The 26,158-nt window shown below is 36.2% G+C and overlaps 1 protein-coding gene across 3 annotated transcripts in view; it reads left to right on the forward strand.

Moving 5' to 3' along the window:
• LOC100554350 (neurobeachin) overlaps positions 1–26,158 on the forward strand; it is a 385,661-nt gene that overhangs the window by 58,496 nt on the left and 301,007 nt on the right. For all 3 annotated transcript variants that reach the window (XM_016992607.2, XM_008107912.3, XM_062974715.1), the window contains 4 exons: positions 5,198–5,259; positions 13,799–13,863; positions 17,435–17,543; positions 24,368–24,534. In XM_016992607.2, the coding sequence (XP_016848096.2) occupies positions 5,198–5,259; positions 13,799–13,863; positions 17,435–17,543; positions 24,368–24,534 (403 nt within the window). The remainder of the gene's footprint in view (positions 1–5,197; positions 5,260–13,798; positions 13,864–17,434; positions 17,544–24,367; positions 24,535–26,158) is intronic.

A 26,158-nucleotide genomic window follows, 5' to 3' on the forward strand; every position in this document is an offset into this window, starting at 1 on the left:
AAGTGAGAGAAATCTACTTCTCAGAAGGGAAATCCACTCCTGGAAAGGTTAGCATATGGACAAAGTATCACCACTGAAGCTTTCTCACCAATCCTTGTTTCCACAACAAGCCAATTTTTAAAAAATCCACAGGGACAGAAAGTGAGGTGAAATCATCTGAACAAGGGCACAGACAGCAGAACAAACACCATAGGGGTGTTAAACCTTCCCTATGCTATTCAAAGCATATCTATCCATCTATTTATCCGGAGTTACACTTGAAAGTGTACCTGTTCCAACTTACATACAAATTCAGCTTAAGAACAAATTTACAGAACCTATCTTGTTCATAACTTATGGACTACCTGTACAAGGTACATGAATTCATAACTGACTGTTGTAATGACCACTACATTACACACTAGTATATGTTTTTCCATCTGTATATTCCAGAATAGTAGTATAATAGAGAAACAAAGATATCTTGTCTAGGTTCTGAACACAAAAAAATGACCCATACTAGTTTCATTTGTGAGCTTGTTAATGTGTTTGACAAGACATTACAAATATACAGAGAGAGAAAAAATCAACTTCCTTATTCCCCCAAAATAGTAAAGTACAAGTAAAACTACATTTAAACTCTGTACAATATATACTCACTCCCAGGAAACCTCAAACAGATATCCTAAATCTTCAGATCTGACCCCTACTTTCTCCTTAACCCTCATTCTTACTGATTCTCCTTCCCAGATTACAGCATTCTTTTTCTTCTTTAAAAAAAAAGATCTCAGTTTTGGCTTTGAAATACTGTAAATACTGCCATGATAATCTTATGTGAAAATAGTGAAGAACATAGAATGCACTGCCAAGAGAGGGGAGATAATGTCCTGTCAAACTGCGTACTTCCCCCAGCATTCTGAAGCTGGGTAATATCCTGTTTTCTGTATTTTCTGCCTTTTTGTTGTCGTAATTTGAACTTCTGCTGGGATTTGTATAGATTTCATCTGTTACAAAGATGAATTAGAACTTTGGTTTTTCAGCAGGCAAGCCAAGTTGAGATTTGGAGTGCAACCTGTGCTGGATAAGGATTACTTCCTCTCAAAGACCCAAGAACCAGCTGGGGACTGCTTTTGGTTTATTTGTTGATCCTGACAAGTTAAGTGGCTGCCTAGCCAGAGGTATATAGCCACGTTTGACTGCTACACCATATGTAAATTTTTCTAGAGAAAATGAATGTTACCACAGTGACCCAGTGCTTGGTTGGCCTGCTAAGATTGTTGTTATTGTGTGCCTTCAAGTCTAACTTATGGCAACCCTAAGCTAAACCCATCACAGGATCTTTTCGGCATTGTTTTGAGTGGGCTTGAATTTGTCTGCCTCTGTGGCTATGAGAATGGTTTTATGGCTGAGTAGGGATTTAGACCTGGTCTGTAGCATCATAATTCGCACACACAGAGCTGTTGTTGAAGAATATTCAGAAGCTAACAGAAGCCGCTGTTAGCTCCAGCTTCTGCCAACCTAGCAGTTCGAAAAGATGCAAATGTGAGTAGACCAATAGGTACCGCTCCAGTGGGAAGGTAACGGCGCTCCATGCAGTCATGCCGGCCACATGACCTTGGAGGTGTCTACGGACAACACCGGCTCTTCGGCTTAGAAATGGAAATGAGCGCCAACCCCCAGAGTCAGACATGACTGGACTTAACGTCAGGGGAAACCTTTACCTTTACCTTTTTTTTTTTTTTTTTTTTTTTTACAGCTGATGCAAAATGTGGCTTCAAGTCTGTTATCTGATATAGACATTGTGGGCCATATATTTGTGTTATATCAACTACACTGGCTTCCAGTTGGTTTCCAAGTCAGTTCATTGCACTGGCTTTCACTATAAAACCTAAAACTTTCTAACAGAGTATGTTAGAAAGTTCCTCCTCCTGTATGTATCTGAAGTGTACAGTCTTCATCAGAAGCCCTGCTCTTGGGCCACATGATCAAGAGCAGCTTGATTGTTGGACATTTGTGATACAAATTATGCATGATCATTTAAAGTAGTTGATGAGTTAAAATGCCTGCTAACACAAGAGTTCCCTTTATGTGTGAGTAAATTGGAGAATACTGCAAAGCTATAGAGATAACGTGCCAAGAAGTCTGGACAGGAAAAGAGCTGAGATTGTGAAGGAAAAGCTAGGTCTTCCAGTAGTAACTATGATCATGCTAATTTGACTGCATTACTTCTGTTTAACTCTTTTTTTCAGATGTCTAATAGTTGATATGGTTTGCAGGTGATAAGTGTCCCATTAATCTTTTTGATCCTCCACTACTTGAGCATGAGAAAAGTTGATCAATTACAGCAATTGTCTCTTTAAATGAGATTTTTACATCTACCTCTTATTTCATTAATTAACTGTCTGCTTGTAAATCTGATAGAGTGGTGTACTAGTAGCTTCCTATAGCTTGTTCTGTCTTACTGTACAATAATATGAGGTTGTTAGCAAAATGAGGACAAAAGAGTATCTATCAGTTATCTGCAATAAATACACATTATTGTGTAGGAGTAGTTTTGTCTCAAATGGCTCTTTTTAATGCCTAGTTGAATCAGTTTGATGCTCCAGCAAAACCCAAAGCTTCAAGCAATGTTGTTGTTTTTTCTCAAGAATTCGTTTAACTTCCAGGAAAAAAATATAAATGCATTTGTCATTCTAAATAACATTCTGTTTGGTTTTAATTTTGAAAGCCATTCTATTTAAATCAGAGATTCGACTTTTACGCTCAGTGAATTGCTTGTATTAAGCAAATTAAATATTATTTAAAATACATCAGCAATATTGATGGAATGTGTCTTTTTTCTTTAAGGAACGCTACTCTTCTCAAACAACAAATACATTTTGACATTGCTTTTAAGTTATCACCCTATGCTGTGGTATATATTTAATAAAGATGCTACATTTAAAGATATTGGCAAAACTCACTGGTTTTATGCCCAGAACTGATCTTAAAAAGCTTGTAGTGTTTTCTTCAAAGAAAATGCTCACTTTGCAGAAAAATAAAATCGCTCTCCTGCTTAAATTAAATTTTATGACCGAATTATGTTCCTGAATCCCTACTCCCTAGTTGTAAAATTCATGTTTGACTAACCCTATTTTCAAGCCCTTGGATAATCTTTGGGCTGTACAGTGCTATCAAAATCTACAAAAGATGGAGCAGAATTGGAATCTCCCATAAACCCTGGTATACTTTGCATTCTTATACTTGAAACTAGCTGCTACTTCCTTCCGCCTTACCTCAACTATGGTTTTTATATTTCCCCTGCTTCACAAGCAATTTGTACCTGATACATCTTGCTTACTTCAAATATCTTGCATGGCTGCATGTGATAGTTTGAGAGTTGAGAGGTTTGGAAGTGGAACATAAACTATCAAGTGAGCTGAGAGGTTCAAATCTGTATTGATTCAGAGATAAGATGAATCTTCAAGATCATTCTTCCTGAACCCCAAATGGGGAATGGCTCAGTTTATTTTTACACCAGTGTCATGCCTGCCAGGCAGCTCTAGTTACAACTGGAAACATAAAAGAAAGGTCTATTTTCTGCTTATTATTAATAGAGAAGGTTAAATAAAGGTTGAATATAAGTGTAAAGATTGCTTACCCTATGTATGTAGAAGTCTGGTCTTTATTCTAAAACATTAGCAAATTTTATCAAGATAACATGTATACATAATGTTTGCTGTATTGCACATACAAAAATCCTCATAAGACTCAAACTGCTGCACCCAGCAAATAACTTACAACTTGAAATCCGCTCTGAGTCCCTCAATGAGGGAGAGAGGGTGGGATATAAAAACAAAGTAAATAAATAAAAATCTGATACATAGTACAGTAGAGTCTCACTTATCCAACGTTTTGGATTATCCAATGCATTTTTGTCATCAATGTTTTCAATACATTGTGATATTTTGGTGCTAAATTCATAAATACAGTTATTAATACATAGCATTACTGCGTATTGAACTACTTTTTCTGTCAAATTTGTTTTATAACTTGATGTTTTGGTGCTTTTTTGTAAAATCATAATTTGATATTTAATAAGCTTTTCCTTAATCCCTCCTTATTATCCAACATATTCACTTATCACTTATCTGGCTCGTTTATGTTGGATAAGTGAGACTCTACTGTATATAAACTTTTGATTTTAAAGAAGTCTCAAAGTGAGACATTCATCTACAAATGGACTTCAAATGCACCTCAGCATAATTACTGTTATTTCCACTGTAGCCATAAAGCTGATATTATGTGTACTGAGCAACCAGATTATTATTACATTGTCCATTTTTCATCTGACTATCAAACGATTGGAACACATCAAAGGCATTCACACTCCAGTACAAAGTGAATTCACATAGGTGAAAAGATGGCAGTGTGGGATTTTCATTTCTCTTTCATTGCCCATAATATAAATCACCTTTATCGTAACTTTTAGTAGAAACCTGGAACATGTATCTCAAATAGCATATGTGGAATCTGTATGTGCTTCAAGTGGGGATCATGAATATATCACAAAGGATTATGCCACCCCAATACTTGCTAGTTAGCTGAAATTTGCCACATTTGTGGCACCATACAAAAACTGCTCTTTCAAATGCACAGTGTCCAAAACTTTGTTATTAGAAATATCATGGAACGTTACAGTCTATATATTTAATACTTAAATGTTTATAGAATTACTGTTATGAAAAATTGTTGCGCAGAACATCAGGTTGTGGAAGGTCTATTGTGTTCGCATGTTAAATCAGTTTGGGTCTGCACTTTACAGAAAGCTAGTTCCATTTATTATGCTTTTTCTCACAGCATAATTTATGATAGAATTACCTATGCCGGTCTGTTATCTAAAAATTAGAATATATTGCAGGTATCTTGTTTAGAATGTATGTTTTAAAGTATTTTATTCCTTTTCAGCATATCTTAGTTTAGCATAATACAAGTCTAAGTTTGAAATGTTATGCATATGTTCTTGAATGTAATCTATTTGGGACTCAGGAAGATTTGCTTCTGAATAAACATGCATAGAAATAAATTACAAATGAATTCAGTTGTGAGACCATTTCAGATTATTGTTAATAATTATTTGTGAAGCATTCTATATTGAGATGTATTAAAATGAGAGCATATGAGACTGGTTATTCTGGTTACTTCTTTTATAGAATTAACAATTTTCTTTTTGTTACAGGCCTGGTTTGTATGAAGTCAAGCACATCAGTGGTGGAACTAGTTATGCTTCTTTGTTCACAGGTGAGGTGAATTCTGACTTCATCAATACTACTGCTTTTGTGTGTTTAATTTAAATCCAGTTACATTATATAAAATTGACTTTTACACTTGCACAAAGTAGTAGCTTGCTTCTTTCTTTTTTCTGTAGAGTACATCTGTACATCTGTGATTTTAAAGTTTATTAATATTCAGTGAAAAACTTTATTAAAACATTAGGAAGTAGACCAACTGTAAAACAGGCAACCTTGATGATTCAGCATTATCAAGTCTTGTTAACAAATTGTTTTTCTCATTATGGCATATTTCTCTCGGGCAGCATTGCCCATACAGACTACTTTACAATCCAGTTAGATCACAAATGTTTGATATTTATAAAATGGCTTGATATAAGATATGATAGACAATGTGGAGCCATGTCAGTAAATTATAATGTGGAATTAAGGGAAAACTAAGATTTCAGGATTAGGATAGTAAAGATCTATTGCAGCAGGATAGGCAAAATGCAAGCCCCAAATAAGGGTTGACATAACAAATGTGGATGTGAGATTCTGCTTTAGTATTAATAGATGAGAAATCTTAATTTAACATTGCTCAAACACAGCCAAAAATAAACCATCTTTTGTCTTTACCTAATTTACTGAATATATTAATTTTTATCCACATATTACTGTAGAATATCTCCTTTTATAATTGTTACAAAATTTATCTATTTCAAAGTATGCATATCATATCTTAATTAGATATTACCATGAACATTTTAGTACCATCTATAAATGAAGGTTACAACAAGGTTAATAGAATACTAGAAATTTTAGATATTCTCCCTACTTACCTGTTTTTTGCTGGTTCATAGTCATTGTTTCTGAAATGTTGGTCCTGTAAGAAAACAGTTGGGTCTTTTTGTTGTATGGAGGTTGGATACAGGGAATCTTCATTGTGGCTGAACTTCATGAACTAATGGTTAAGCCTTTGGTTCAAGGCATATTGCTAAGATCCAGAGGTCTCTAACAAGCAGTTCATAGGCAGATGCTTGGGGGGAAAGGAATTGCTTACAATACATTCCCCTGTGCTTTTTGTTTTAACTGCACTTCACAAGAAGAAAGTAGAGTGGAGCATTAGGAGCTAGTGTGTTTTGATGGCCTCATCATCTAATCATAGGTTTAACATTACTCATTTTCTGGCTCCAGGAATTCCTGCCATTAAGGACTCTAGAGATGTAACTTGCCTCAAATATTGATTGTGAGGAAGAGTGAGAAATTTAAGCTCTGTTGCTATTTTTTTCTTTCAAGCATTACATCGATGCTATGCAGCAAATCTAGCTACAATATGCTGTCTATTTTATTGTACCACACTGAAATATATTTTATATGAAAGTATGACTGGAAAAAAAATCCTTGAAATAAAGGAATACATTTGAATAGTAATTTAGGTGAAAGAAATAAGTATTTGCTTGTATTTTCACAAAAAAAAAAGTACTGAACCGTATAGAATAGCAAACTGTCAACACCCTTGACTCAAGGATTGATATTGCATACCGCATAATGTCACATAAGAGTCATAGGGCTGGCCTTCCTAATTGCCTTTACCATTTGAGAAGTGTAATATGGAACAAATGTGCATAAAGCAGCATGCTATGATATGCATGGTAAAAGAACATTCATGATTTTCTAGTTTCCATTTATTTAGTTACCTAGTGATGTTAGTATGTTTATACAGTACAAGAGGACACATCCCTAACATAAAAACGTACAATGTAGCCATGTTGTTTGTTTTTATTATTGATATTATTTGCATTTCATCTTATCCTGAAGTCATGAGTTATTGTACAATCAAAATCTAAGTGATATGAAGATGTTTGAGCCATGATTTAAATACTTAAATAATACATTGTACTAAAATTAGTTATTTGAAGTGCATACATGAGCAATTCATATGATGTGTTGCAGTGGGAATTATCTTAGAAAAGACATTCCCTCCCTTTTGCCACATCCAGAATTATGAGAATTGGGGAAGTCCTTGGAGATCATCTTGTTAAACCCTTTGCTTCTTCTAGGATCTACAATGCAAGATGCAAAGATAGCATTCCTAATAGATAACTATCCTTCCAGTTAGAAATATCTCCAATCAAAAAAGAAAGCGATTTTCTCTGAACATGGGACATGGAACCTGCTATTAGTTATTTCTAGGAAGGCCTCTATTAAAATTCTTCCCTGGTCTGTCTTGCAAAATTCAACTGGTCTGTCTTGCAACAAATTAATCAATGATATTGTTTTAGGTTATGATCTTATGTACATCTACTTGTGATCACATGTTCTTTATTGACTAATCTAACTAAGATGCTAAGACTGGACGCTACAACCTTATAGAATCTTTGTTAGCTGGAACTTTTGGCTAAGTACAAAACTTTGTTTTTCATGAAGATCTATGTGTTCTTGGTAACAGACTATAGCTGGACAGAGAAATGAGAAAATTTGCATCTCCCCTCTGTTGATGTGAGAATTTTTTGTTTATTAAGAGTCTTCCACCAAAGTAACAGCATCACTACATAAACCTACTATGGCCCTATATACACTGTCATATAATGGAGTTCAATGCAGTTAAACTACATTGTATTGCAATGTAGATGGAACCTATGTTAGGGTCCTCCCACCATTTTGTTTAGACTATTTGAGAACATGACCAATTATGAATTTATGTTCAGGATTACCGTATATACTCGAAGATAAGCCGAGTTTTTCAGCCCTTATTTATGAGCTGAAAAAGCCTCCCTCGGCTTATAATCGGGTCAAGGTTAAGGCCGCAATGGAGCCTGAAGGCTATTGCTTGCAAAATGTGATCTATTTCTCTCTTCTCCCCTTATCAGTGTGTTTTCTTTTGCAAAGCCTCCCTCGCTCTTAATCAAGGGAATGTTTTGAAAAGAGAAACACTCTTGCAAGTCAGGAAGAAGAAAAATATATATTCATTAATCTTATGAAAGCATTTTCCCCTGAAATATTTGTTAAGCTCTCCTACAGATATATAGGCATTAACACTTGCAAGCTTTTGCCATCTCTATGTACTTTTATATGTGTATCTATCTATATACATTAATTTTATATATGAATTTCCCCTCATATGTTTGCAGGTTTTTGCAAATCCTTTATACATATAGATCCATGTACCTGTGTATCTGTAGCCATACATATACATTATTTTTATGTATGAATTTACTCTCTTATGTTTGCAAGTCTCTGCAAATATCTATATAAAGAGAGATGTCTGGATAGATATGAATATATTCTTACCTACCTACCGTATTTTTCGCTTTATAAGACACACTTCCCCCCCCCCCCAAAATAGAGGGAAAAAGTCAGTGCGTCTTATAAACACAATCTGCGTCCAGGAAGGGAGAATGGGGCGATCTGTGCCGTCTGCGCGGCACAGATCACCCCATTCTCCCTTCCTGGATGCGTCCGCAGATCGCCCGGGGGTGGGGCTGGCGCTGCTGCTGCTGCTGGTGCCGGCGGCTCCGGAGCTGGCGGGGGCGGGCGCGATGGGCACTCACTCTTTCTTTCTGTCTCTGTCACCCCTCCCCCTTCCTTCCTTCCTTCCTTCCTTCCTTCCTTCCTTCCTTCCTTCTTTCCTTCCTCCTTCGCCTTGTCCCACAGACCGCAAGGCAGGCAGGAAGGCACGCACTTCAGCTCTTCGAGCGTGTCTTCCTTCTCTCTGTCTGTCTGTCCTCGCGCCCTGATAGAGCGTGCCTCTGGCCCTCCCCTCTTCGTCCCCACTGCCGAGCCCCCGCGCGCAGCCGCCGCTGATGATGATTACGCCTCTCTTCGCCCCGCGCGCCTACGTGCCCCGCTCCCTCCCCCTGTGACCTCACTGCGTCGGATTACTCCCTGCTCGCCTGTCTCCATGGTAACGGGAGGGGCCCCGGCTGCGGCGGCCTAGTTGTCTTCCTTCTCCCATCTCCACTACTACTGCAGACTTCATACACTACTTTGAACTACCCTGGCACAGTTCTATGGGATCTTAGAGGAGTTGGGAGTTTTACAAGGTCTGAGTTGCTGTGAGTTTTCTGGGGCTGTATGGCCACGTTCCAGAAGCATTCTCTCCTGACGTTTCGCCTGCATCTATATGGCAGGCATCCTTAGAGGTTGTGAAGTCTGTTGGAAACTAGGCAAGAAGGGTTTATATGGCAGGCATCCTCAGAGGTTGTGAGATCTCTTGGAAACTAATCAAGAGGGGTTTATATGCCATTTTTCTTTTCTTTTTCCCCTTTTTTCTTTTTTCTCTTTTGTCTATCCTCCCAATGCCAGAACTTTTCCATTTCTTCCCCTTCCCTTTTTCCCATTTATCCCTCTCCCCCCTTTTTATAATTGTATACTTTCTCATTGTAAAATTATCTTAATAAAAATTATTTTTAAAAAGAGGGGTTTATATACTGTACCTGGAAAACCCAGTTTCAGAGAAAGAACTCTTCAAGCCAAACCTTGAAGCTGAAAGGCCATTCAGTGCAAATCAGAGTTTATAGAAAATGCATTAAAATCTGACATCGGTACAATACTATATGCCACAACAGACCAGGTATAAAAGAAAAACCATATGCAGGACTGTTCTGTACATTAAACCAAAGGACCAACACCACAAGCATTGTAAACAGCTTGTCATTTTTGAGGGTAGACATTGGCATCCTTTGAACTGTTGAATATATTCCTTGAACTGTAATAATGCAATAATTATTTTATTTATTTATTACAAGCATTTACCGTATTTTTCGCTTTATAAGACGCACTCCCCCCCCCCCCCCAAAAATGTTCTAGGTCATCTTTTAGTTCAAATTATTTTTCCCCATTTTCCTCCTCTGAAAACTAGGTGCGTCTTATCATCAGGTGCGTCTTATAAAGCGAAAAATACGGTATATATAGGACGTGCAAATATTATAGTGGGGAAATGCACACACACACACACACACAGGGGATTTGCAAATGTTTCAGGGGGAAATGCATATGTGAAATTAGTATCTATAATTATAGATCTACTAGCTGTGCCCGACCACGCGTTGCTGTGGCAAAGTATGGTGGTATGGGAAGTAAAGTATTGAGGAATTGGTGGTAGTTAAGGTAAAGGGTCCCCTGGGCTGAGTGGGTTGCTAGGAGACCAAGTGAGCAGAGCTTAGCCTTCTAACTGGCAGCAATTGGATAAAAACAATTATTCCTCTCCCTCTAATTAGGACTTTATTTTTCTTTTCTTTTTGTTGTATCAACCTAGAGGCATGGATGAGGGGTTGTGCTATCAATTTTCGAGGTTGTGGGGTGTTTACTTTTGTTGTTTTGTCCACTGCCGTGATGCCATCACTCTTTTATATATATAGATATAGATATCTAGCTCTGCATTGTTTATATAAGCATTGAATGTTTGCCTGTTACTATGTTGGTAGCCGGCCTGAGTCCCCATGGGGAGATAGGGTGGGATCCAAATGAAGTTTTTGTTGTTGTTGTTGTTGTTGTTGTTATTATTATTATTAGATTATTGTTGATACCATATTGTTTTTGTTGCCCCTACTTTTCCACTTATAGAGCTAGTTTATTGTTTTTCTTTGAAATACGGTAAATATTCAAAAACATTTAACCTACTGATGCCTCGATTAATGAAATTGTATTGGCATCTATTTTTATTTTGAAATTTACCCATAGCTGCTGCATTTCCCACCCTTGGCTTATACTCGAGTCAATAAGTTATCCCAGTTTTTTGTGGTAAAATTAGGTGCCTCGGCTTATATCCGAGTCGCCTTATACTCGAGTTTATACGGTAATTTTGATTTTCATTCTGTTTTAGATGTTTGATAATATATGTTCAGAAACACAGCTGACCAAGAAATCTTTTGAAAAGATTTTGTTTGTCTAAACCAGGGTAACAGACACTGAAAAAGGAAAGGGAAATGCAAAGTTTGTTTTCCTTTCATTTGCTACAGCAAATTAGATGCTTTTGTGCTCTTTATGTTGGAAATTCCATGTTAACGACTACAGATTAGCAAGGATGTCAGAATTTTCTTCTTATCTGGGCTCCTGAATAAACTTAACATTGCCAGCGGCTCATGTCCAAGGTATGGTCTAAATTTACATGAAATATCACATTACAAATGTCTGAAGGTACATGTCATGGATAATTCAGTTCATATGGGCAGGTTTTTAGACTCCAAAGGATATGCAATCAAGTCTGTTCTCCCAGAGGATTTCAGTCTTTGTGAAAAATTTGCTTTAAGCTGTAAGGGAACTCCTATAGGGATACTGCATTATTTCGCACTGAGAAATGGCTGGTTGCTATTCATTTGGTTGCTATTGTCTCTGTTTAATAGCTTTCTTTCATGTCTGCTAACATTTTGCATTTCACAAATATAAATTTGAGGTTATAATTAGATCGATTTTGATAATTGCAACTTCTAGTGCTCCTCTGAAAAACTTCATATTATATAATGACATATTCAGTGTATTTGAATTAAGTTAATTTTGGGGTTGGGAGGACAAAATTAAGATGTTGCATTTGACAAGATCTGTCCTTTATTAGCTAGGCTTTGTTCCTTATAGCTTTGTTTTATATGTCACAGCTGTGGTACAGTTTTGCAGCAGATTTCTCAGCTAAACCATGAAGCGTTCCTAAAAGTTTGATTTCCATTTTTAGTATATTCCCTTCTTTGATACAGAGCAGATTTGGTATTCAGTAATATTTCCTTTCTTTTCTCTTAAGAACTATAGTAGACTTTAACTATTTCCAGATTTTCTAAGTTCTCTCTTCAGAGTACTGATACTCAAGGTGAATATTGCTATCTCATGTGGATTCTCACTTCTGTACAGTAATTAGACTTAAAATACTGCTTTCATTTTTCAGTGTCATAGCTGTGAGTTTTTGTTTTCTTCAATAGAAACCAAAGGTTTTAGTGTTTAATATAAATTGCTACTTACCCTATATAGTCATGAATAAGTCTACAAATTTTAGTAATAAATAAACCCAAAAAAATTGGGTTGACCTATCCACAGGTCAGTGTGATACTCTGCCATAACACTTATTAAAAAAAAGAACCACTTCCTCCTCTGAGTAGAGTGGTAAAGGTCTGTCCCAGGAGAACCTAAAAGAAGCACCAATCCCTTTTACTGTCTCCACCTTGGTGCGATTTCTGGTCTTTTTGAATGCTTGAGCAATGCAATGGTGGCGTGGCCAGTGGTGGCAGGTCCCTGAGGCAGCATTGGTGCTTTCTCCGCTTGATGGAATGATCCTCAGTTTATCATATCAAAATTGATAATTGTGTCCCCCAAACCAGTCCTTGACTTATACTGTATATATGCTTGACTTATACATGAATATGTGCAGTAATATATTGAAAAATATAAATTATGTAATCAGTAAAGTGAATAAGTGAAAGTGATTATTGATCTGAAACTCCGAGACTCATTTGATATCTTTCAAGCCTAAATATTACAACTGTTTCTTAAGCACGGTTGACTTTTAGGCTGTGGTGATGTAACTTGGTGAATCATCTTGAGATTTTGAATGAATATTTGTAAATGAAGGGAAAGCAATCGGGGAAAGGCTTATTCATACCACCTTTCCTTAGGAACATTTACTTTCATACATTATACACTGAATGAATGATCACCTTAGAGACACTACTTAGGGACAGAGATTTGATTTTTAACAAGAAAAATGTTTATTGAATCAGAAACATAAACAATGCTTGTCTTGTTCTTGTGTGAGAGCTAGTTTATTTTTCTTTCACCTGCAAAAGAATGAAATATTTTCTGTCAATCCTGTATTTGTGAGAAGTATTTTTGGGCAAATTATGTGCATTGCAAAAATTGGATATCTCAACTATGACTGCTGTTGCTCTGTGGGACTAATTCTGTCCTGTGTATCTTGATCACTCACTCACTCCTTCTGTTCCTGCTGTGTGTGTGTGTCCTTTGTTTCCAAAGGAAAATGCACTAGTGTGCAGAGAGATTTTTTGGAATGATGGAAACCTCTCAACATGTCAGTGCCCATCTTGTTCACATGCTAGCAATAAAAACTCTCGTAGGGATTAGAAAGTCTTGACAGTCTGTTACAGTGGATTAAGATGGCCTGTCTCATCAAAAACAAGGAATTTCATAAGATCCCTTCATACCTCTAATTATAATTCAGTTCACAAAACTGTTATCAATACAGTTAATTCCAATGAAGCTACTTGGTGTTTTTTTAAAAAATAATTATACGTTGTAGAACTAATTCTGAGTTGTTTTCCTTGCTCAGTGTAACAATAATGGGAACTAGAGTGATATAACAATAATTAGCCAAAGCAAAATATGTATATGATAAATCTTAAATAGTTTTAATATTCTTTGGTGTATTTATCTGATGCATTTATAGAAAGCTTTGTGTGCCATCATAATACAGTAAAGAACTTGTATAGTCCGAGCATATGGCAGCCACAAACCATCTAAAACACTTCTGAATTAATCTTTGTTCATCAAAATTAAATACAGTGATACGTTCTAAGTAATTGCTTCATTTTTTTTTAAAAAAAATATGTTTTATTCTCCTCCTTTAGGAATGGCAAAATTCTATTCAGAAGAATGCAGGACTTGCTTTTATTGAGCTCATCAATGAAGGAAGGTAATTAATTTTAAAGCTTTTGGACAAGGAGTCATTTTGTATCTAATTCCATTGGGCAATAATACTTTCACCATCTGCTCCAGGAAGACTGGAGGAAAAATTATTTTAATTAAACTGTTTTACTGCAGAAATGTTTTGCATGTAAAAACTCAACTAATTAATACAGAAAATATTAAACTCGGCATTTATTATCTGAGCATACCTATGAAATAGTTTATCTGAGATTTCAGCAACCGTCTTACTTAAGCAGCTAAAGTATTTTAACAGATAGAATCTAAGAAACTCAATCTGCAAATCCATCTGTCACTCCATCTGTTTTGGAGCACCCTCTAAATAGTACAACAGTATATTTAAGCAGTTACTGAAGAAGTACTATTGTTATCATTTCCCATGCTTGCTTGGGATATTTGGTACTTTAATATAAAATAGACAGTTTATGTGTTCTCAAACTCTTAAGGAGCAATCTGGTTGCATTTTTCAAATTGTTTAATTCTATCGATTGTGGTTTATACTTCCAAATAATAGTAGTTTTCACGTTGATACTACTGAAGACTTTGCCTTCTGCAAGTGTCACTTCTCTTTTGCTAAATCTAACCTTTCCAAACAAAAGTTTTCAAATAATACAACATGACTGATAAATTTGCTTATGTCTGTGTGGCTTTACTGTAATTTTTGAGGCAGAGGTCAGTGAGTATAAAATTATTAGGAATGTTTAGAAAATATCCATGATCTAACAACAACAAACAAAGCAATCTGTTTTCCCCTTATGTTCTGAAATGTAGTTATAATGTTTAATGGTTTATCAACTGGAATAGTTTGTGCATAATATTTTATGTGTTGTCGAAAGTATAATATTTTACTCAGGACAGTCTTCTGTGATTATACAGTCAGATCTATTGGTATACTTAATACTGTAATGTAAACATTTCACACAAGGTTGCGTTCCCTGTTATGAAAACTTATGGGGATTTGTAACTTTTAAGGAACTGAGTTTTTGCTTCTTTGAATTTGGGTATAAATAAATGAGCACAGAAGCCCTTTTTTTCTTTCAAAAATACATTTTAACCATTATTATTATTATTATTATTATTATTATTATTATTATTATTATTATTATGCCACATTTGCTCTCTTAAAAGAGACTCAAAGCAGCTAGCAATGCTAAAAACAATATAATGTAAAATTTAAAACCTAAAACATATAAACACTAAAATACAATTAGACATAGGACTATTAAAATAAATAGTTAAAAACAGTAAAATCATCTAAAACCTACAAAATCATGTGATCATTTCCACTGCTGAAACCCTAGTATCTCTGTCATGAGCTTTTTGGTTTTGCCCTTTTGATGTTCTAGAGGAAATGGTTATAAATATTTATTCTTCATAATAGCTAAAGTTTGAATGCAGTTCATCAATCATAGATAGAGGATGCAATTGTGCTATTGTCAACAATTAACAGGACATAAACAGTTGATGAATGTGCAGTAGGATTAAAGTGCTCCCTTGAACAGCCTGAAATTATAAACTGGATCATTTAGAGGAATCTAACAAAGGAGCATTATAATTAAAACAAAACAAGGTTAATGGAATGTAAAATTGCATATAATTACTATGCAATTATGATTGAATTTTAAGTTGTGAATTGGAGAATAGTACGCAAGAATTTGAATTGTGACTCCATTTCTGGTTGTTGTTTTTAAATTTTGAATAATGCTGCATACTTGGACCTGCCCTTTTATAAAATAGAAAGCTATGTGTTGCACATTGTGATCATGATTTTTTGAAAAAAGGGCTTTTTAGAATTATAAATAAATCAAAAACAGTTTTTATTGGCCATGATGCAACAATCTCTTTTAGATGTGTTTAGCATGCCCAGTAGAGTATATTTGTTTGAAAAATATATCCATGCCATTTCTCAAAAGTGCTTTTGAATTCCCTGCTTGAGTTTCAAAAGAAGTTTGCCATGTGTCATGAGAGCCTACAGTGTAACAACATACAAGCAAATCAACTTTTTATGTTTGGAACTTGTTGCAGGAGTTCAATCATGTATAAAGCTTCATGGTTTGTACTATTGGTATGGGTAAGATTCAAAGACATTGCCATGTTAGTCTGGAGCTATGCAATGGTGCTATATGATTCCTTTTGCATACTAGATATCCATACTAATAAAACTGAACTACATTCTATTAAATGATACATCCCATAAACTTCAGTGGGGTCAATTCAAGAAGAAGTTAATATTGTTTGTTACCGAAAACTCCCCAAAAGGGCCCAATAAAATTTTCATATTGTATTGAACAATTGATTGTCATCCAACTTTAAACAACTATATCTTGAAACTCTTCTTTTCCAATTTAACATATCACAATGAACTCTTACTGTTCAATAAAATAATTTCAATATCTCCTTAGCCTGTTAGAAATAGTTTGATTGGACTTTGGACTCTAATAATAGGGTTGGTTTTTTTTTTTTTACAAATTTCATCCAGGTTTTTCTACAATATTTTATACTATTTCATTAGTTCCCCTGTTCCCTGTGTTTTAATGGTTGCGTTATTGTAAAGAGTTCAAAAATGGGTTTTTGAAGGCCAGGAAGTAAAACCTAGTTTCATATTGCCTCAATATGATATCTACCAGATGTCTAATCCTGTTCAGTGACTGTCCCCTCATATGATTAGTACTCCCATGGAATCACATGGCTCCATTTTCATAGAGACAGCTGTAGTGACCCTGCCCACTTTCTGCTGTCAGTGTTTTGGCATTGTGTCAGGAGAAGGAAATCAGCAAAAAGTTCAGAGGCTTGCAGATTGTGCAGAAAGGTTCATCACATAGCTGACTAGACAATTGTCCTAATTTACATTTCGTTTACATAGCTCATCACTGACCAACATAGATTATTATGGTGGCAGCATACACATTATGAAGGAGGAAGCTTTTAGCCCAGAATATTACTTTTTCCACAGCTAAGATTTTTTTCTAGAAATGACTGTCTTTGAAGAACAAATATACAAAAGCAGGATTTTCAAAGCAGTCATCTACTGGCTTAAATCTGCTTCTGCTGAAGTCTGGGATAACACATTTATTATGTTCACTTGGATCAGTCTTTTAAGCCCATATTAAACACTTAAATTTCGTCCGAAGAATAAGGTTGGTTTTTCTTTAAGGATAACTAAAGGAGAAGAAGACGATAGGGTTTCAATCCTGCTAGATCATGTGTAATGGGATTTTTTAAAAGAAAGTTTGTATAGTTCATATTGTCATTATCAAGTAATGATGGACAGACCAAAGAAATTGTAAAAGATGTAGAGTATGCATAATATATCAGTGGCTGCCTTCTCAGGATAAGCAGATGTCACAATTGAAACTCCTTTCTTTTTAAATGATTCTTACTAATATCAATAAATTGAATATACAATATTATTGATTTTTTCCTGATTTTACAAAGCAATTTATTTTCACATTATTTTTTCCTATAAGTGTAAATAAATTTTCCTTAACGTATAAATCAGATGTATGGAATATATTAATGAAAATGCCCCAAGACTTATTCAATAAACTTTGCTTCTCCAGATTATTGTGCCATGCAATGAAAGACCACATCGTACGTGTTGCAAATGAGGCGGAGTTCATTTTGAATAGGCAAAGAGCAGAAGATGTACACAAACATGCAGAATTTGAGGTGAGTCTTTGCTTTTTTTTCACAGCTGTTATCGACACTGTAATTCATAAATACAAATTTGAGGAGAAATTAAATTATGAGCCTATCAAAACTAGTATTTTAAAATTATAATAAATATCCCACATAAGAAACACATGTATTTGTTCTTCCTCTCACTAAAATTTTTTGACATTGTTTGAAAAACCTCATTTTTAAAAAAGCAGGACTATTGATACTAAACTTTCTAAAACTTCGCTGTTTTTCTGATACTAATAAGAGAAGTCTGTCTGCTAGAACTGTAATTTGTTTTAATTTGTATCTGACTTTGTAGTTGGATCTAGACTTGGAACAGAGCCATCAAAATAAATGGAATGCAAATTGATAATGACTAAAGTCCCATTGGTTTTATTGGGTCTCCTGTAAATGTATGAATCTAATTTACTGCATTTTGCAACCAAATGTTTTATCCATTTAAAAAAAATGTACTGTAAAATATACTCAAGCTAATGGTGGAATCATAAACCTCAGACCAGATATCTAGGGGAAGTTAAGTTGATTTAGAAGTCTGTCCGCAGAGAAGAAGACTTTGTCACAGGAGAAAAAAAAGCTTCATTGAATTGTGTGCTAAGTAGAGTTGGACCCAAATACCATTTCATCTGTTTCTTTTGTGGTTTTGTACTGTTCCGTCCATTCAGATGGCATGGAATGGTACAACCCCTTCAAAACTAAAGGAGCGGCGAAAGAGGAAAAGGGGGAAACGGTAGTTATTTGGTCAGCTGATTTTCGGCCTTGGCTGTAGGCTGTGGCTAGCAGGGCCTAAAGCCAAGCGCCGGACCCTGTGAGCTGGGCCTACGAGCATCGAGCGCTTGGCTGTAGGCCCTGCCCGCGAAACGCTCAATGCTCATAGGCCCAGCAGACAGTGCCTACAGCCAAGTGCTTGATACTCGTAGGCCCGGCTTGCAGGTCTTACAGTTGAGTGTTGAGTGCTCAGCTGTAGGCCCTGCCTGTCAGGCCTATGAGCATTGAGTGCTTGGATGTAGGCTCTGGCTGGCCTTGGCTCTTTGACACCCAAGACCTGAAAATCTTTCAGTTTTTTTCTAACCTTAGGCAGAAAAGCTCATTTGTATAGGCGCCTGTTTTCGGAAGCGGCAGACGGAAACAGAAATGGGGCCATACAAATGGGACAAATAGAAACAGGTAGTTATTCCATACACATTCACTAGACTAGTGCTAAGAGAAAGATGGGAAATAAATAAATAGTTTCGACATAGGCTGCTAGGTGAACTTCTGGTGTTGGAGGCTCTCACAGTCCAGGGGTAATGACTGAACAAAAGGCACCTAGGTTTGCTTGATTGGAGGCCACTTTCCCCACACAGAATGGTCCCAGATTCAATACTCCATCCATTTCAGCCTGAGTTGACATAGCAAATAGCTCCTCTCTTGGAACCAATGGACCTTATGATTAAAACAAAAAAACACATACATGGTAAGGAGGATAAAATGCCCTGTCTTCTTCTGGTATGAGCCAGCAGAAATTTAGAAAGTTCCACTTTGCTCCTGGTCTCAGTGCTATGTAAAATTGCTTTCTATCCCTGACAGAATAGTAAGAGAGTTTCATTTTTTTTTAACAAGATGCACCATACGATTGAGGGTAAAGATGGGGGTTGGGAAATCTGTTGGCAAGCTGTGTAAACTATACTTCATCCTATTTCTATTCTTTTTGCTATAGATTGCAAACAGATCTTTGTTTTATATTTTCCTTCTCAATACATATAACCTTTACTTTATTCTGTCATCCAAGACAGCAGTCACTTGTCATATGGGATTTCGACAAATTTATTACCAAGCATATTTTGGATATTTTGAGTTTGGAGTTTTAAAAATTCACATTTACAATTAAGTGTATGTCAAACTGAAGTTTCATATTGCTTCAAAAGTAAATAACGTTTGATATTTATCAGAGCATCATGCAGTAAACTAAGATGACAGTATAAGATTGAGTTATCTGCCCTTTGAAGAATTTGTTGTGGTATAAGATCTGTCAGTACCCTAGACAAAATGAGAATATTCAATTAGCTTCCAGCTTCAGTTAGCAAATACAATTTAGAATATTAACCAAATTCCCTTAAGGGGAAACCTTAAGTCAATTTTCTAGTAAGCAAACCAAGACCTTTCTCAAACACAGAATTCTAAAAACAAGAAAAAAGAAAGGAAGGCAAGAAAGAAATTGTTATCTGCATATATTTCAAAAAATGTGATATTTGTCCAGGCAATATAAAATATACCATTTTGACTACTGTTAAGGATAGGTTTTAAATAGACACCAGTCAAGATTTCATCTATGCATCTGGCTGTTTGAAACACCTTATCCCTCAGCAGCCTTTTTGGCCTCAACTGTGTTGCTCCAGAAAGAGAGCAGAATTCTCGATTCACATACCTGGCTTGAGCTGCTCCATAAGCTCCCAGAATTTAACATCCTCTCCAGTACAACCAGATCAAAGTTTGGATTTTTGGAAAGCCGAAACTCCTATTGCTGGGGAAAATGGAAGGAAAAAGGAAGAGAGGCCGACAAAGTAAACTGAGATAATAAGACTGGAATTTTTGTGAAATACCTAGAAATATCAGGTCCAGCCTGGAAGTCTTCTTTCCACATTATATAAGCTTTGGAAAACATTGTGAAGGAACATTATCATGTTGACACCTTGACAACTGGGTGATTTGAAATACTAATGGTGAGAAGAGATAACTTGTTGGTGATACTATGGTATTAAGGGGCTATAAAGTCAGGGACTTTTGCTCTTACCTGCAAATTCCCCTTTAAGGAAACATATCTGTAATTCTTGGAATTTTTTGGCTTAAATGGGCAGACATAAAATTGTGCAGCTTTTCTCCAAAAGGTACCAAATCCATCTGAACAAATTTTACAAGAATACAAAAAAACATGCTGAGGATATCCATTATTTTGCTGTGAAATGCAATTTTCCAAGCTCTGTACCAAAGTGATTTGATGCATTTTGATAGTTTTAATCTGTACATAATATTCTACTACTAGCCAACAATCAATTGCCACTTATAACTCATTTTATGTTTATTTTTTTGGATTTGACACCTTTTGGAAACAAACTCCACAATTGCCCAGATCTGAGAGTGCAGTCCTAATTTACATGATGTATGGAATCATAGAGTTGGAAGAGACCTCGTGGGCCATCCAGTCCAACCCCCTGCCAAGAAGCAGGAAAATCGCATTCAAAGCATCCCCGACAGATGTACATCCAGCCTCTGCTTAAAAGCCTCCAAAGAAGGAGCCTCCACCACTGTCCGGGGGAGAGAGTTCCACTATCGAACAGCTCACTTAACCAATTACAGATCCACCTAGAAGGTGCCAGAAGGTCATGGGGGACCTTGTTGAAGACCTTACTGAAATCCAGATATGCTACATCCACAGCATTCCCTGCATCGACCAAGCTTGTAACTCTATTGAAAAAAGAGATCAGATTAGTCTGGCTCTACTTGTTTTTGATAAATCCGTGATGACCACATTGCTTACTAAGTGTTTGCAGACCACTTCCTTAACAATCTTTTCCAGAATCTTGCCTGGTATCGATGTGAGGCTGACCGGACGGTAATTGTTTGGGTCGTTCTTTTTTCCCTTCTTGAAGATAGGGACCACATTTGCCCTCCTTCAATCTTCTGGTACTTCTCCTGTTCTCAAAGAATTCTCAAAGATGATTTCCAGTGGTTCTGAAATTACTTCCGCTAGTTCCTTCAATACTCTTCGATGTAATTGATCCAGCCCTGGGGACTTGAATTTGTTTACATCAGCCAGGTATTCCTGGACGACATGTTTCCCTATTTTAGAATTGGCGTCCACGGAATGCCACTTAGTATTTCCTTCATTTTTTGGATGTCAGCTCTCCTAAAGTCCAAAATGCATGTTTGACTTGTCTTAGTTCCGTCCTTCCTTTGTATGGCAAACTGCCGGAGCACATGGTCACTTGCCCCTAAGGATCCGACCATTTCAAAAATACAAAGACTATTTTTGAACACTCTTTGTATGCCTGCTTTGTGCACATGTCTTACTTGCCTTTTGATGGCACAAAGGACACAATCTCAATATATAAAGTTTATTTTATTTCTAAGTTTGTATTGCTTCTCAGAACTATGATTTTCATCATGAAAAAGGCTTCAGCCAATATACTCAAGTAATTACTGTCAATATCCCCTAATGACCAACTTTCCTGTTTAATATTGGATACGATGTAAAGGTACACAGTCTCTCTGTCTTGTGTTACTTAAAGTCTGCTACAGGAATTTTGATTGCCTGAATATCATTGAGAAAATTCCAATTATTCTTGAAGCTCTGTTTCATATTTATTATGTTCGTTGTTCAAGATGAAAAATGAACATCTGATTTAACTGTCCAATGAGCTGCTGAAATATTAACCTCATTACTGAAGAAGATCATTGTACTAATTGGTGCTTCTTGGTACAAGAAGATAAATTGAAAAATTAATTAACCCCATGATGTCTGCATCCGTAAAATAAATTTAACTACAGTTGTGCATCTCATAATGGATTGAAATGTGCTATATTTGTGCATAATGCAGCCATGCAATTTTTCTGGTTAGCATAATATACATTTAAATAAATTTAAAACTATTATGAAGAAATGGTATTCAAAATTGTTTTTAATTTATTCAATGTTATCAAATAGGAATTGTGATTTTTTTACCTGTCAAAGGGCATATTCCCTCAGGGACAATCTGTCAGGGTTGTTCTCTGACCCTATATGGTACCCAAGACAAAAGTGTGTGGGACCTAGGGATGTGAAAATACGATTTTCTCATCTTTGGCAACAGATTATCTCATCCTGACATATACAAATAATCCTGAGACACACCAGCTAGAAAACTGTCAAGTGTTCAAAAAAAGCTCACTCTGTTCATAGAATCATAGAATAGTAGAGTTGGAAGAGACCTCATGGGCCATCCAGTCCAACCCCCCGCTAAGAAGCAGGAAATCGCATTCAAAGCACCCCCGACATATGGCCATCCAGCCTCTGCTTAAACGCCTCCAAAGAAGGAGCCTCCACCACTGTCCGGGGGAGGGAGTTCCACTGTCGAACAGCTCTCACAGTGAGGAAGTTCTTCCTGATGTTCAGGTGGAATCTCCTTTCCTGTAGTTTGAAGCCATTGTTCCGTGTCCTAGTCTGCAGGGCAGCAGAAAACAAGCTTGCTCCCTCCTCCCTATGGCTTCCCCTCACATATTTGTACATGGCTATCATGTCTCCTCTCAGCCTTCTCTTCTGCAGGCTAAACATGCCCAGCTCTTTAAGCCGCTCCTCATAGGGCTTGTTCTCCAGACCCTTAATCATTTTAGTCGCCCTCCTCTGGACGCTTTCCAGCCTGTCAACATCTCCCTTCAACTGTGGTGCCCAAAATTGGACACAGTATTCCAGGTGTGGTCTGACCAAGGCAGAATAGAGGGGGAGCATGACTTCCCTGGATCTAGACGCTAGTCCCCTATTGATGCAGGCCAGAATCCCGTTGGCTTTTTTAGCTGCCGCATCACATTGTTGGCTCATGTTTAACGTGTTGTCCACGAGGACTCCAAGGTCTTTTTCGGACACACTGCTGTCAAGCCAGGCGTCCCCCATTCTGTATCTTTGCAGAATCTTTGTATCCGTTTTTTCTGCTGAAGTGAAGTATCTTGCATTTGTCCCTGTTGAAGTTCATTTTGTTAGTTTCGGCCCATCTCTCTAGTCTGTCAAGATTGTTTTGAATTCTGCTCCTGTCTTCTGGAGTGTTAGCTATCCCTCCCAGTTTGGTGTCGTCTGCAAACTTGATGATCGTGCCTTCTAACCCTTCATCTAAGTCATTAATAAAGATGTTGAACAGAACCGGGTGTTATTTGAATCCACATTTTGTTCCTAGCTTGTTCTCATTGAGTAAAGCAATAATTTATTGAGAATTTATTGAGGATCAACTGAGCAGGTTTTTATGGTATGTAAATCTATCAATAATAGATTTATTATAACGATTTATTGTGTGTGTGAGCACATCTGCATAAATACATGTCTTCACAATACATAACCTTTTAGCTGATTACATGTTTCTAGTTATAATATATTATAACTACTATACTGTAGTGTGCTGGGTCCTGTGCATCAACAGAGGTTTGGAACTTGCGAACTGAGGAATAAGATACCCTTTTCTTGCAGTATTCGATGTATGCTACAAATAGAAACTCCTAAGCATTGGAACCAACAAGAAGTGCATGAAATTTTGTGCATAGATCAGCAACCCTGATCAACAGATGCCAGGAGGATAGCCACATGTACATTTTCCCCTAAAAGAAAAAATATTACTCTTCCAAAAATAAAGTCAAGATAACAGATTTGTATACATTTTACATATGGTAATATATACATACAAATGTCATTGTAAACATAATTACTGTCATTGAAGTAGAAAACAATATATCTCTCACCAAGCTGGAGAAGACTTTGACTAACTAGTTTGTTTGCTTTAGTCTGCTGCAGCAATCAATCCCCTGTTTGCTCAATTTATTGTATTTCTTTATGTTAAAATGGATTTTGATTTCATAACTATTCTTGATAGAAGATGCCTTTTGATAGAGGACTATTTTCTGACCGTACTAAGAGATGATTGTTCTCTCTATAGGATGGTATGTGACCATCGTAGTTACCACAGTCACAAACACATAATTATACATTTAAAAGGTAGAAATAGTAAAAATTGTATACTAAGAAAAACAGAATTTTCAGCCATTTTCCCAATATCTGTACTGAAACAACAAATGTGTTGTTGTTTTTTTCTTTTTAGTCACAATGTGCCCAATATGCAGCTGACAGAAGAGAAGAGGAGAAGATGTGTGACCACCTTATCAGTGCAGCCAAGCATCGAGATCATGTTACAGCAAATCAGCTAAAACAGAAAATACTGAATATCCTAACAAACAAGCATGGTGCCTGGGGAGCTGTATCTCATAGGTATGTTGCTAATCATCATAACATAATTACATGCTTCTGATCAGACACTTTAAAAGAATTTGTCATATCTTTAGGAATGAATATTCAAGGCTGGGGAAAATGCTGTTCATAATCATATGCTGATCTTAGTCATTATTAAACATTGCACATACTTTAGTCCTGGACAATACTAAAATGAGTTTATTGTCACATTTTGGGCTAAGAAGATCAGGTTTATTTTTTAAGACAAAATGCATAAATTGTCTTTTGCGAAATATCTCTGAAGTCACTTGGGATATTTATGAATCTTGCACAACTCTTCATCTTACTTCAAAGAATTTCACCAGCACAAGTCTTTTGCATGGTGGCTGAGACCATGTATTTCAGTGCATTTAAAGTGAACTGCATTTTTATTGCTGCTATAACTTCTGTTTTTGTGGTAATTGATTGATGGGTCCTGCCAGGATATTGTGAGGTACCTTTATTCATTCTGCCAGAAGGAAAGGATAGGAACAGATAAAATCATTAGATTCTCCTACCCCCCCCCTTTAAAAGCCTGAAGAGTAACATCATTTTTTTTCTATTCTACTGTCCATTCTTACAGTTTTTACTAATGTATGCAACAGAAACTCTTAAACAATGCAGCAGTAGAAAAAGTCTATTAAATGTAATATGCTAGTTCCAGGAAATTGTTAAAATCCTGCCTTATATTGAACAAATCCATGATTTGCCAAAGATATGCTGCTTCAATTATGCTTTGGTCATACATCTTTTAACTGTTTTTGAAAAGATTTTACAAAATGTTAAGGTTTTTGTGTTTTTGTGTTTTGCTAAATAAGACAGGCTGATTTTCCTTTTTATCAAGTGCAGCTGAAGTATTTTCTTCATAGTCTACTGTAAATAGTAATACTTATTATTTTATTTGTTACCCGCCTACCCTCAAGGCTTGAAGTACGGTACAACACTTAAAATACATAGAGAAAAACACAAGACCACTAAAACACTTTTATTAAAAGACAGACATAAAATTAAAATACCGTATATACTCGAGTATAAGCCGACCCGAATATAAGCCGAGGCACCTAATTTTACCACAAAAAACTGGGAAAACCTATTGATTCGAGTATAAGCCGAGGGTGGGAAATGCAGCAGCTACTGGTAAATTTCAAAAATAAAATTAGATACCAATAAAATTACATTAATTGAGGCATCAGTGGGTTAAATGTTTTGAATATTTATTGTATTTCAAAGAAAAACAGTAAACTAACTCTATAAGTGGAAAAGCAACAATAACTTTATAATAATAATCATCATCATCATCAACAACAGCTTCATTTGTACCCTGCCCTATCTATCTCCCCCTGGGGACTCAGGCCAGCTTCCAACGTAGTAACAGGCAAACATATAATACCTACATAAATGATGCAGAGCTAGATATAGATCTATCATTATATATACTAATTTCACATGTGTATTTCCCCCTGAAACCTTTGCAAATCCTCTCTCTCTGTGCATTTTCCTCCTGCAATATTTGTAAGCCCTATTTATCAATGTTTATATCTTATCTAGAGATCTGTGTGTGTGTGTGCGTGCGCACATTTTCCCTCTGCACTTGCAAATATGTGAGGGTAAAATTCATATAAAA

Source organism: Anolis carolinensis, chromosome 3 (genome assembly GCF_035594765.1).
Source record: "Anolis carolinensis isolate JA03-04 chromosome 3, rAnoCar3.1.pri, whole genome shotgun sequence".
Classification (NCBI taxonomy): domain Eukaryota; kingdom Metazoa; phylum Chordata; class Lepidosauria; order Squamata; family Dactyloidae; genus Anolis; species Anolis carolinensis.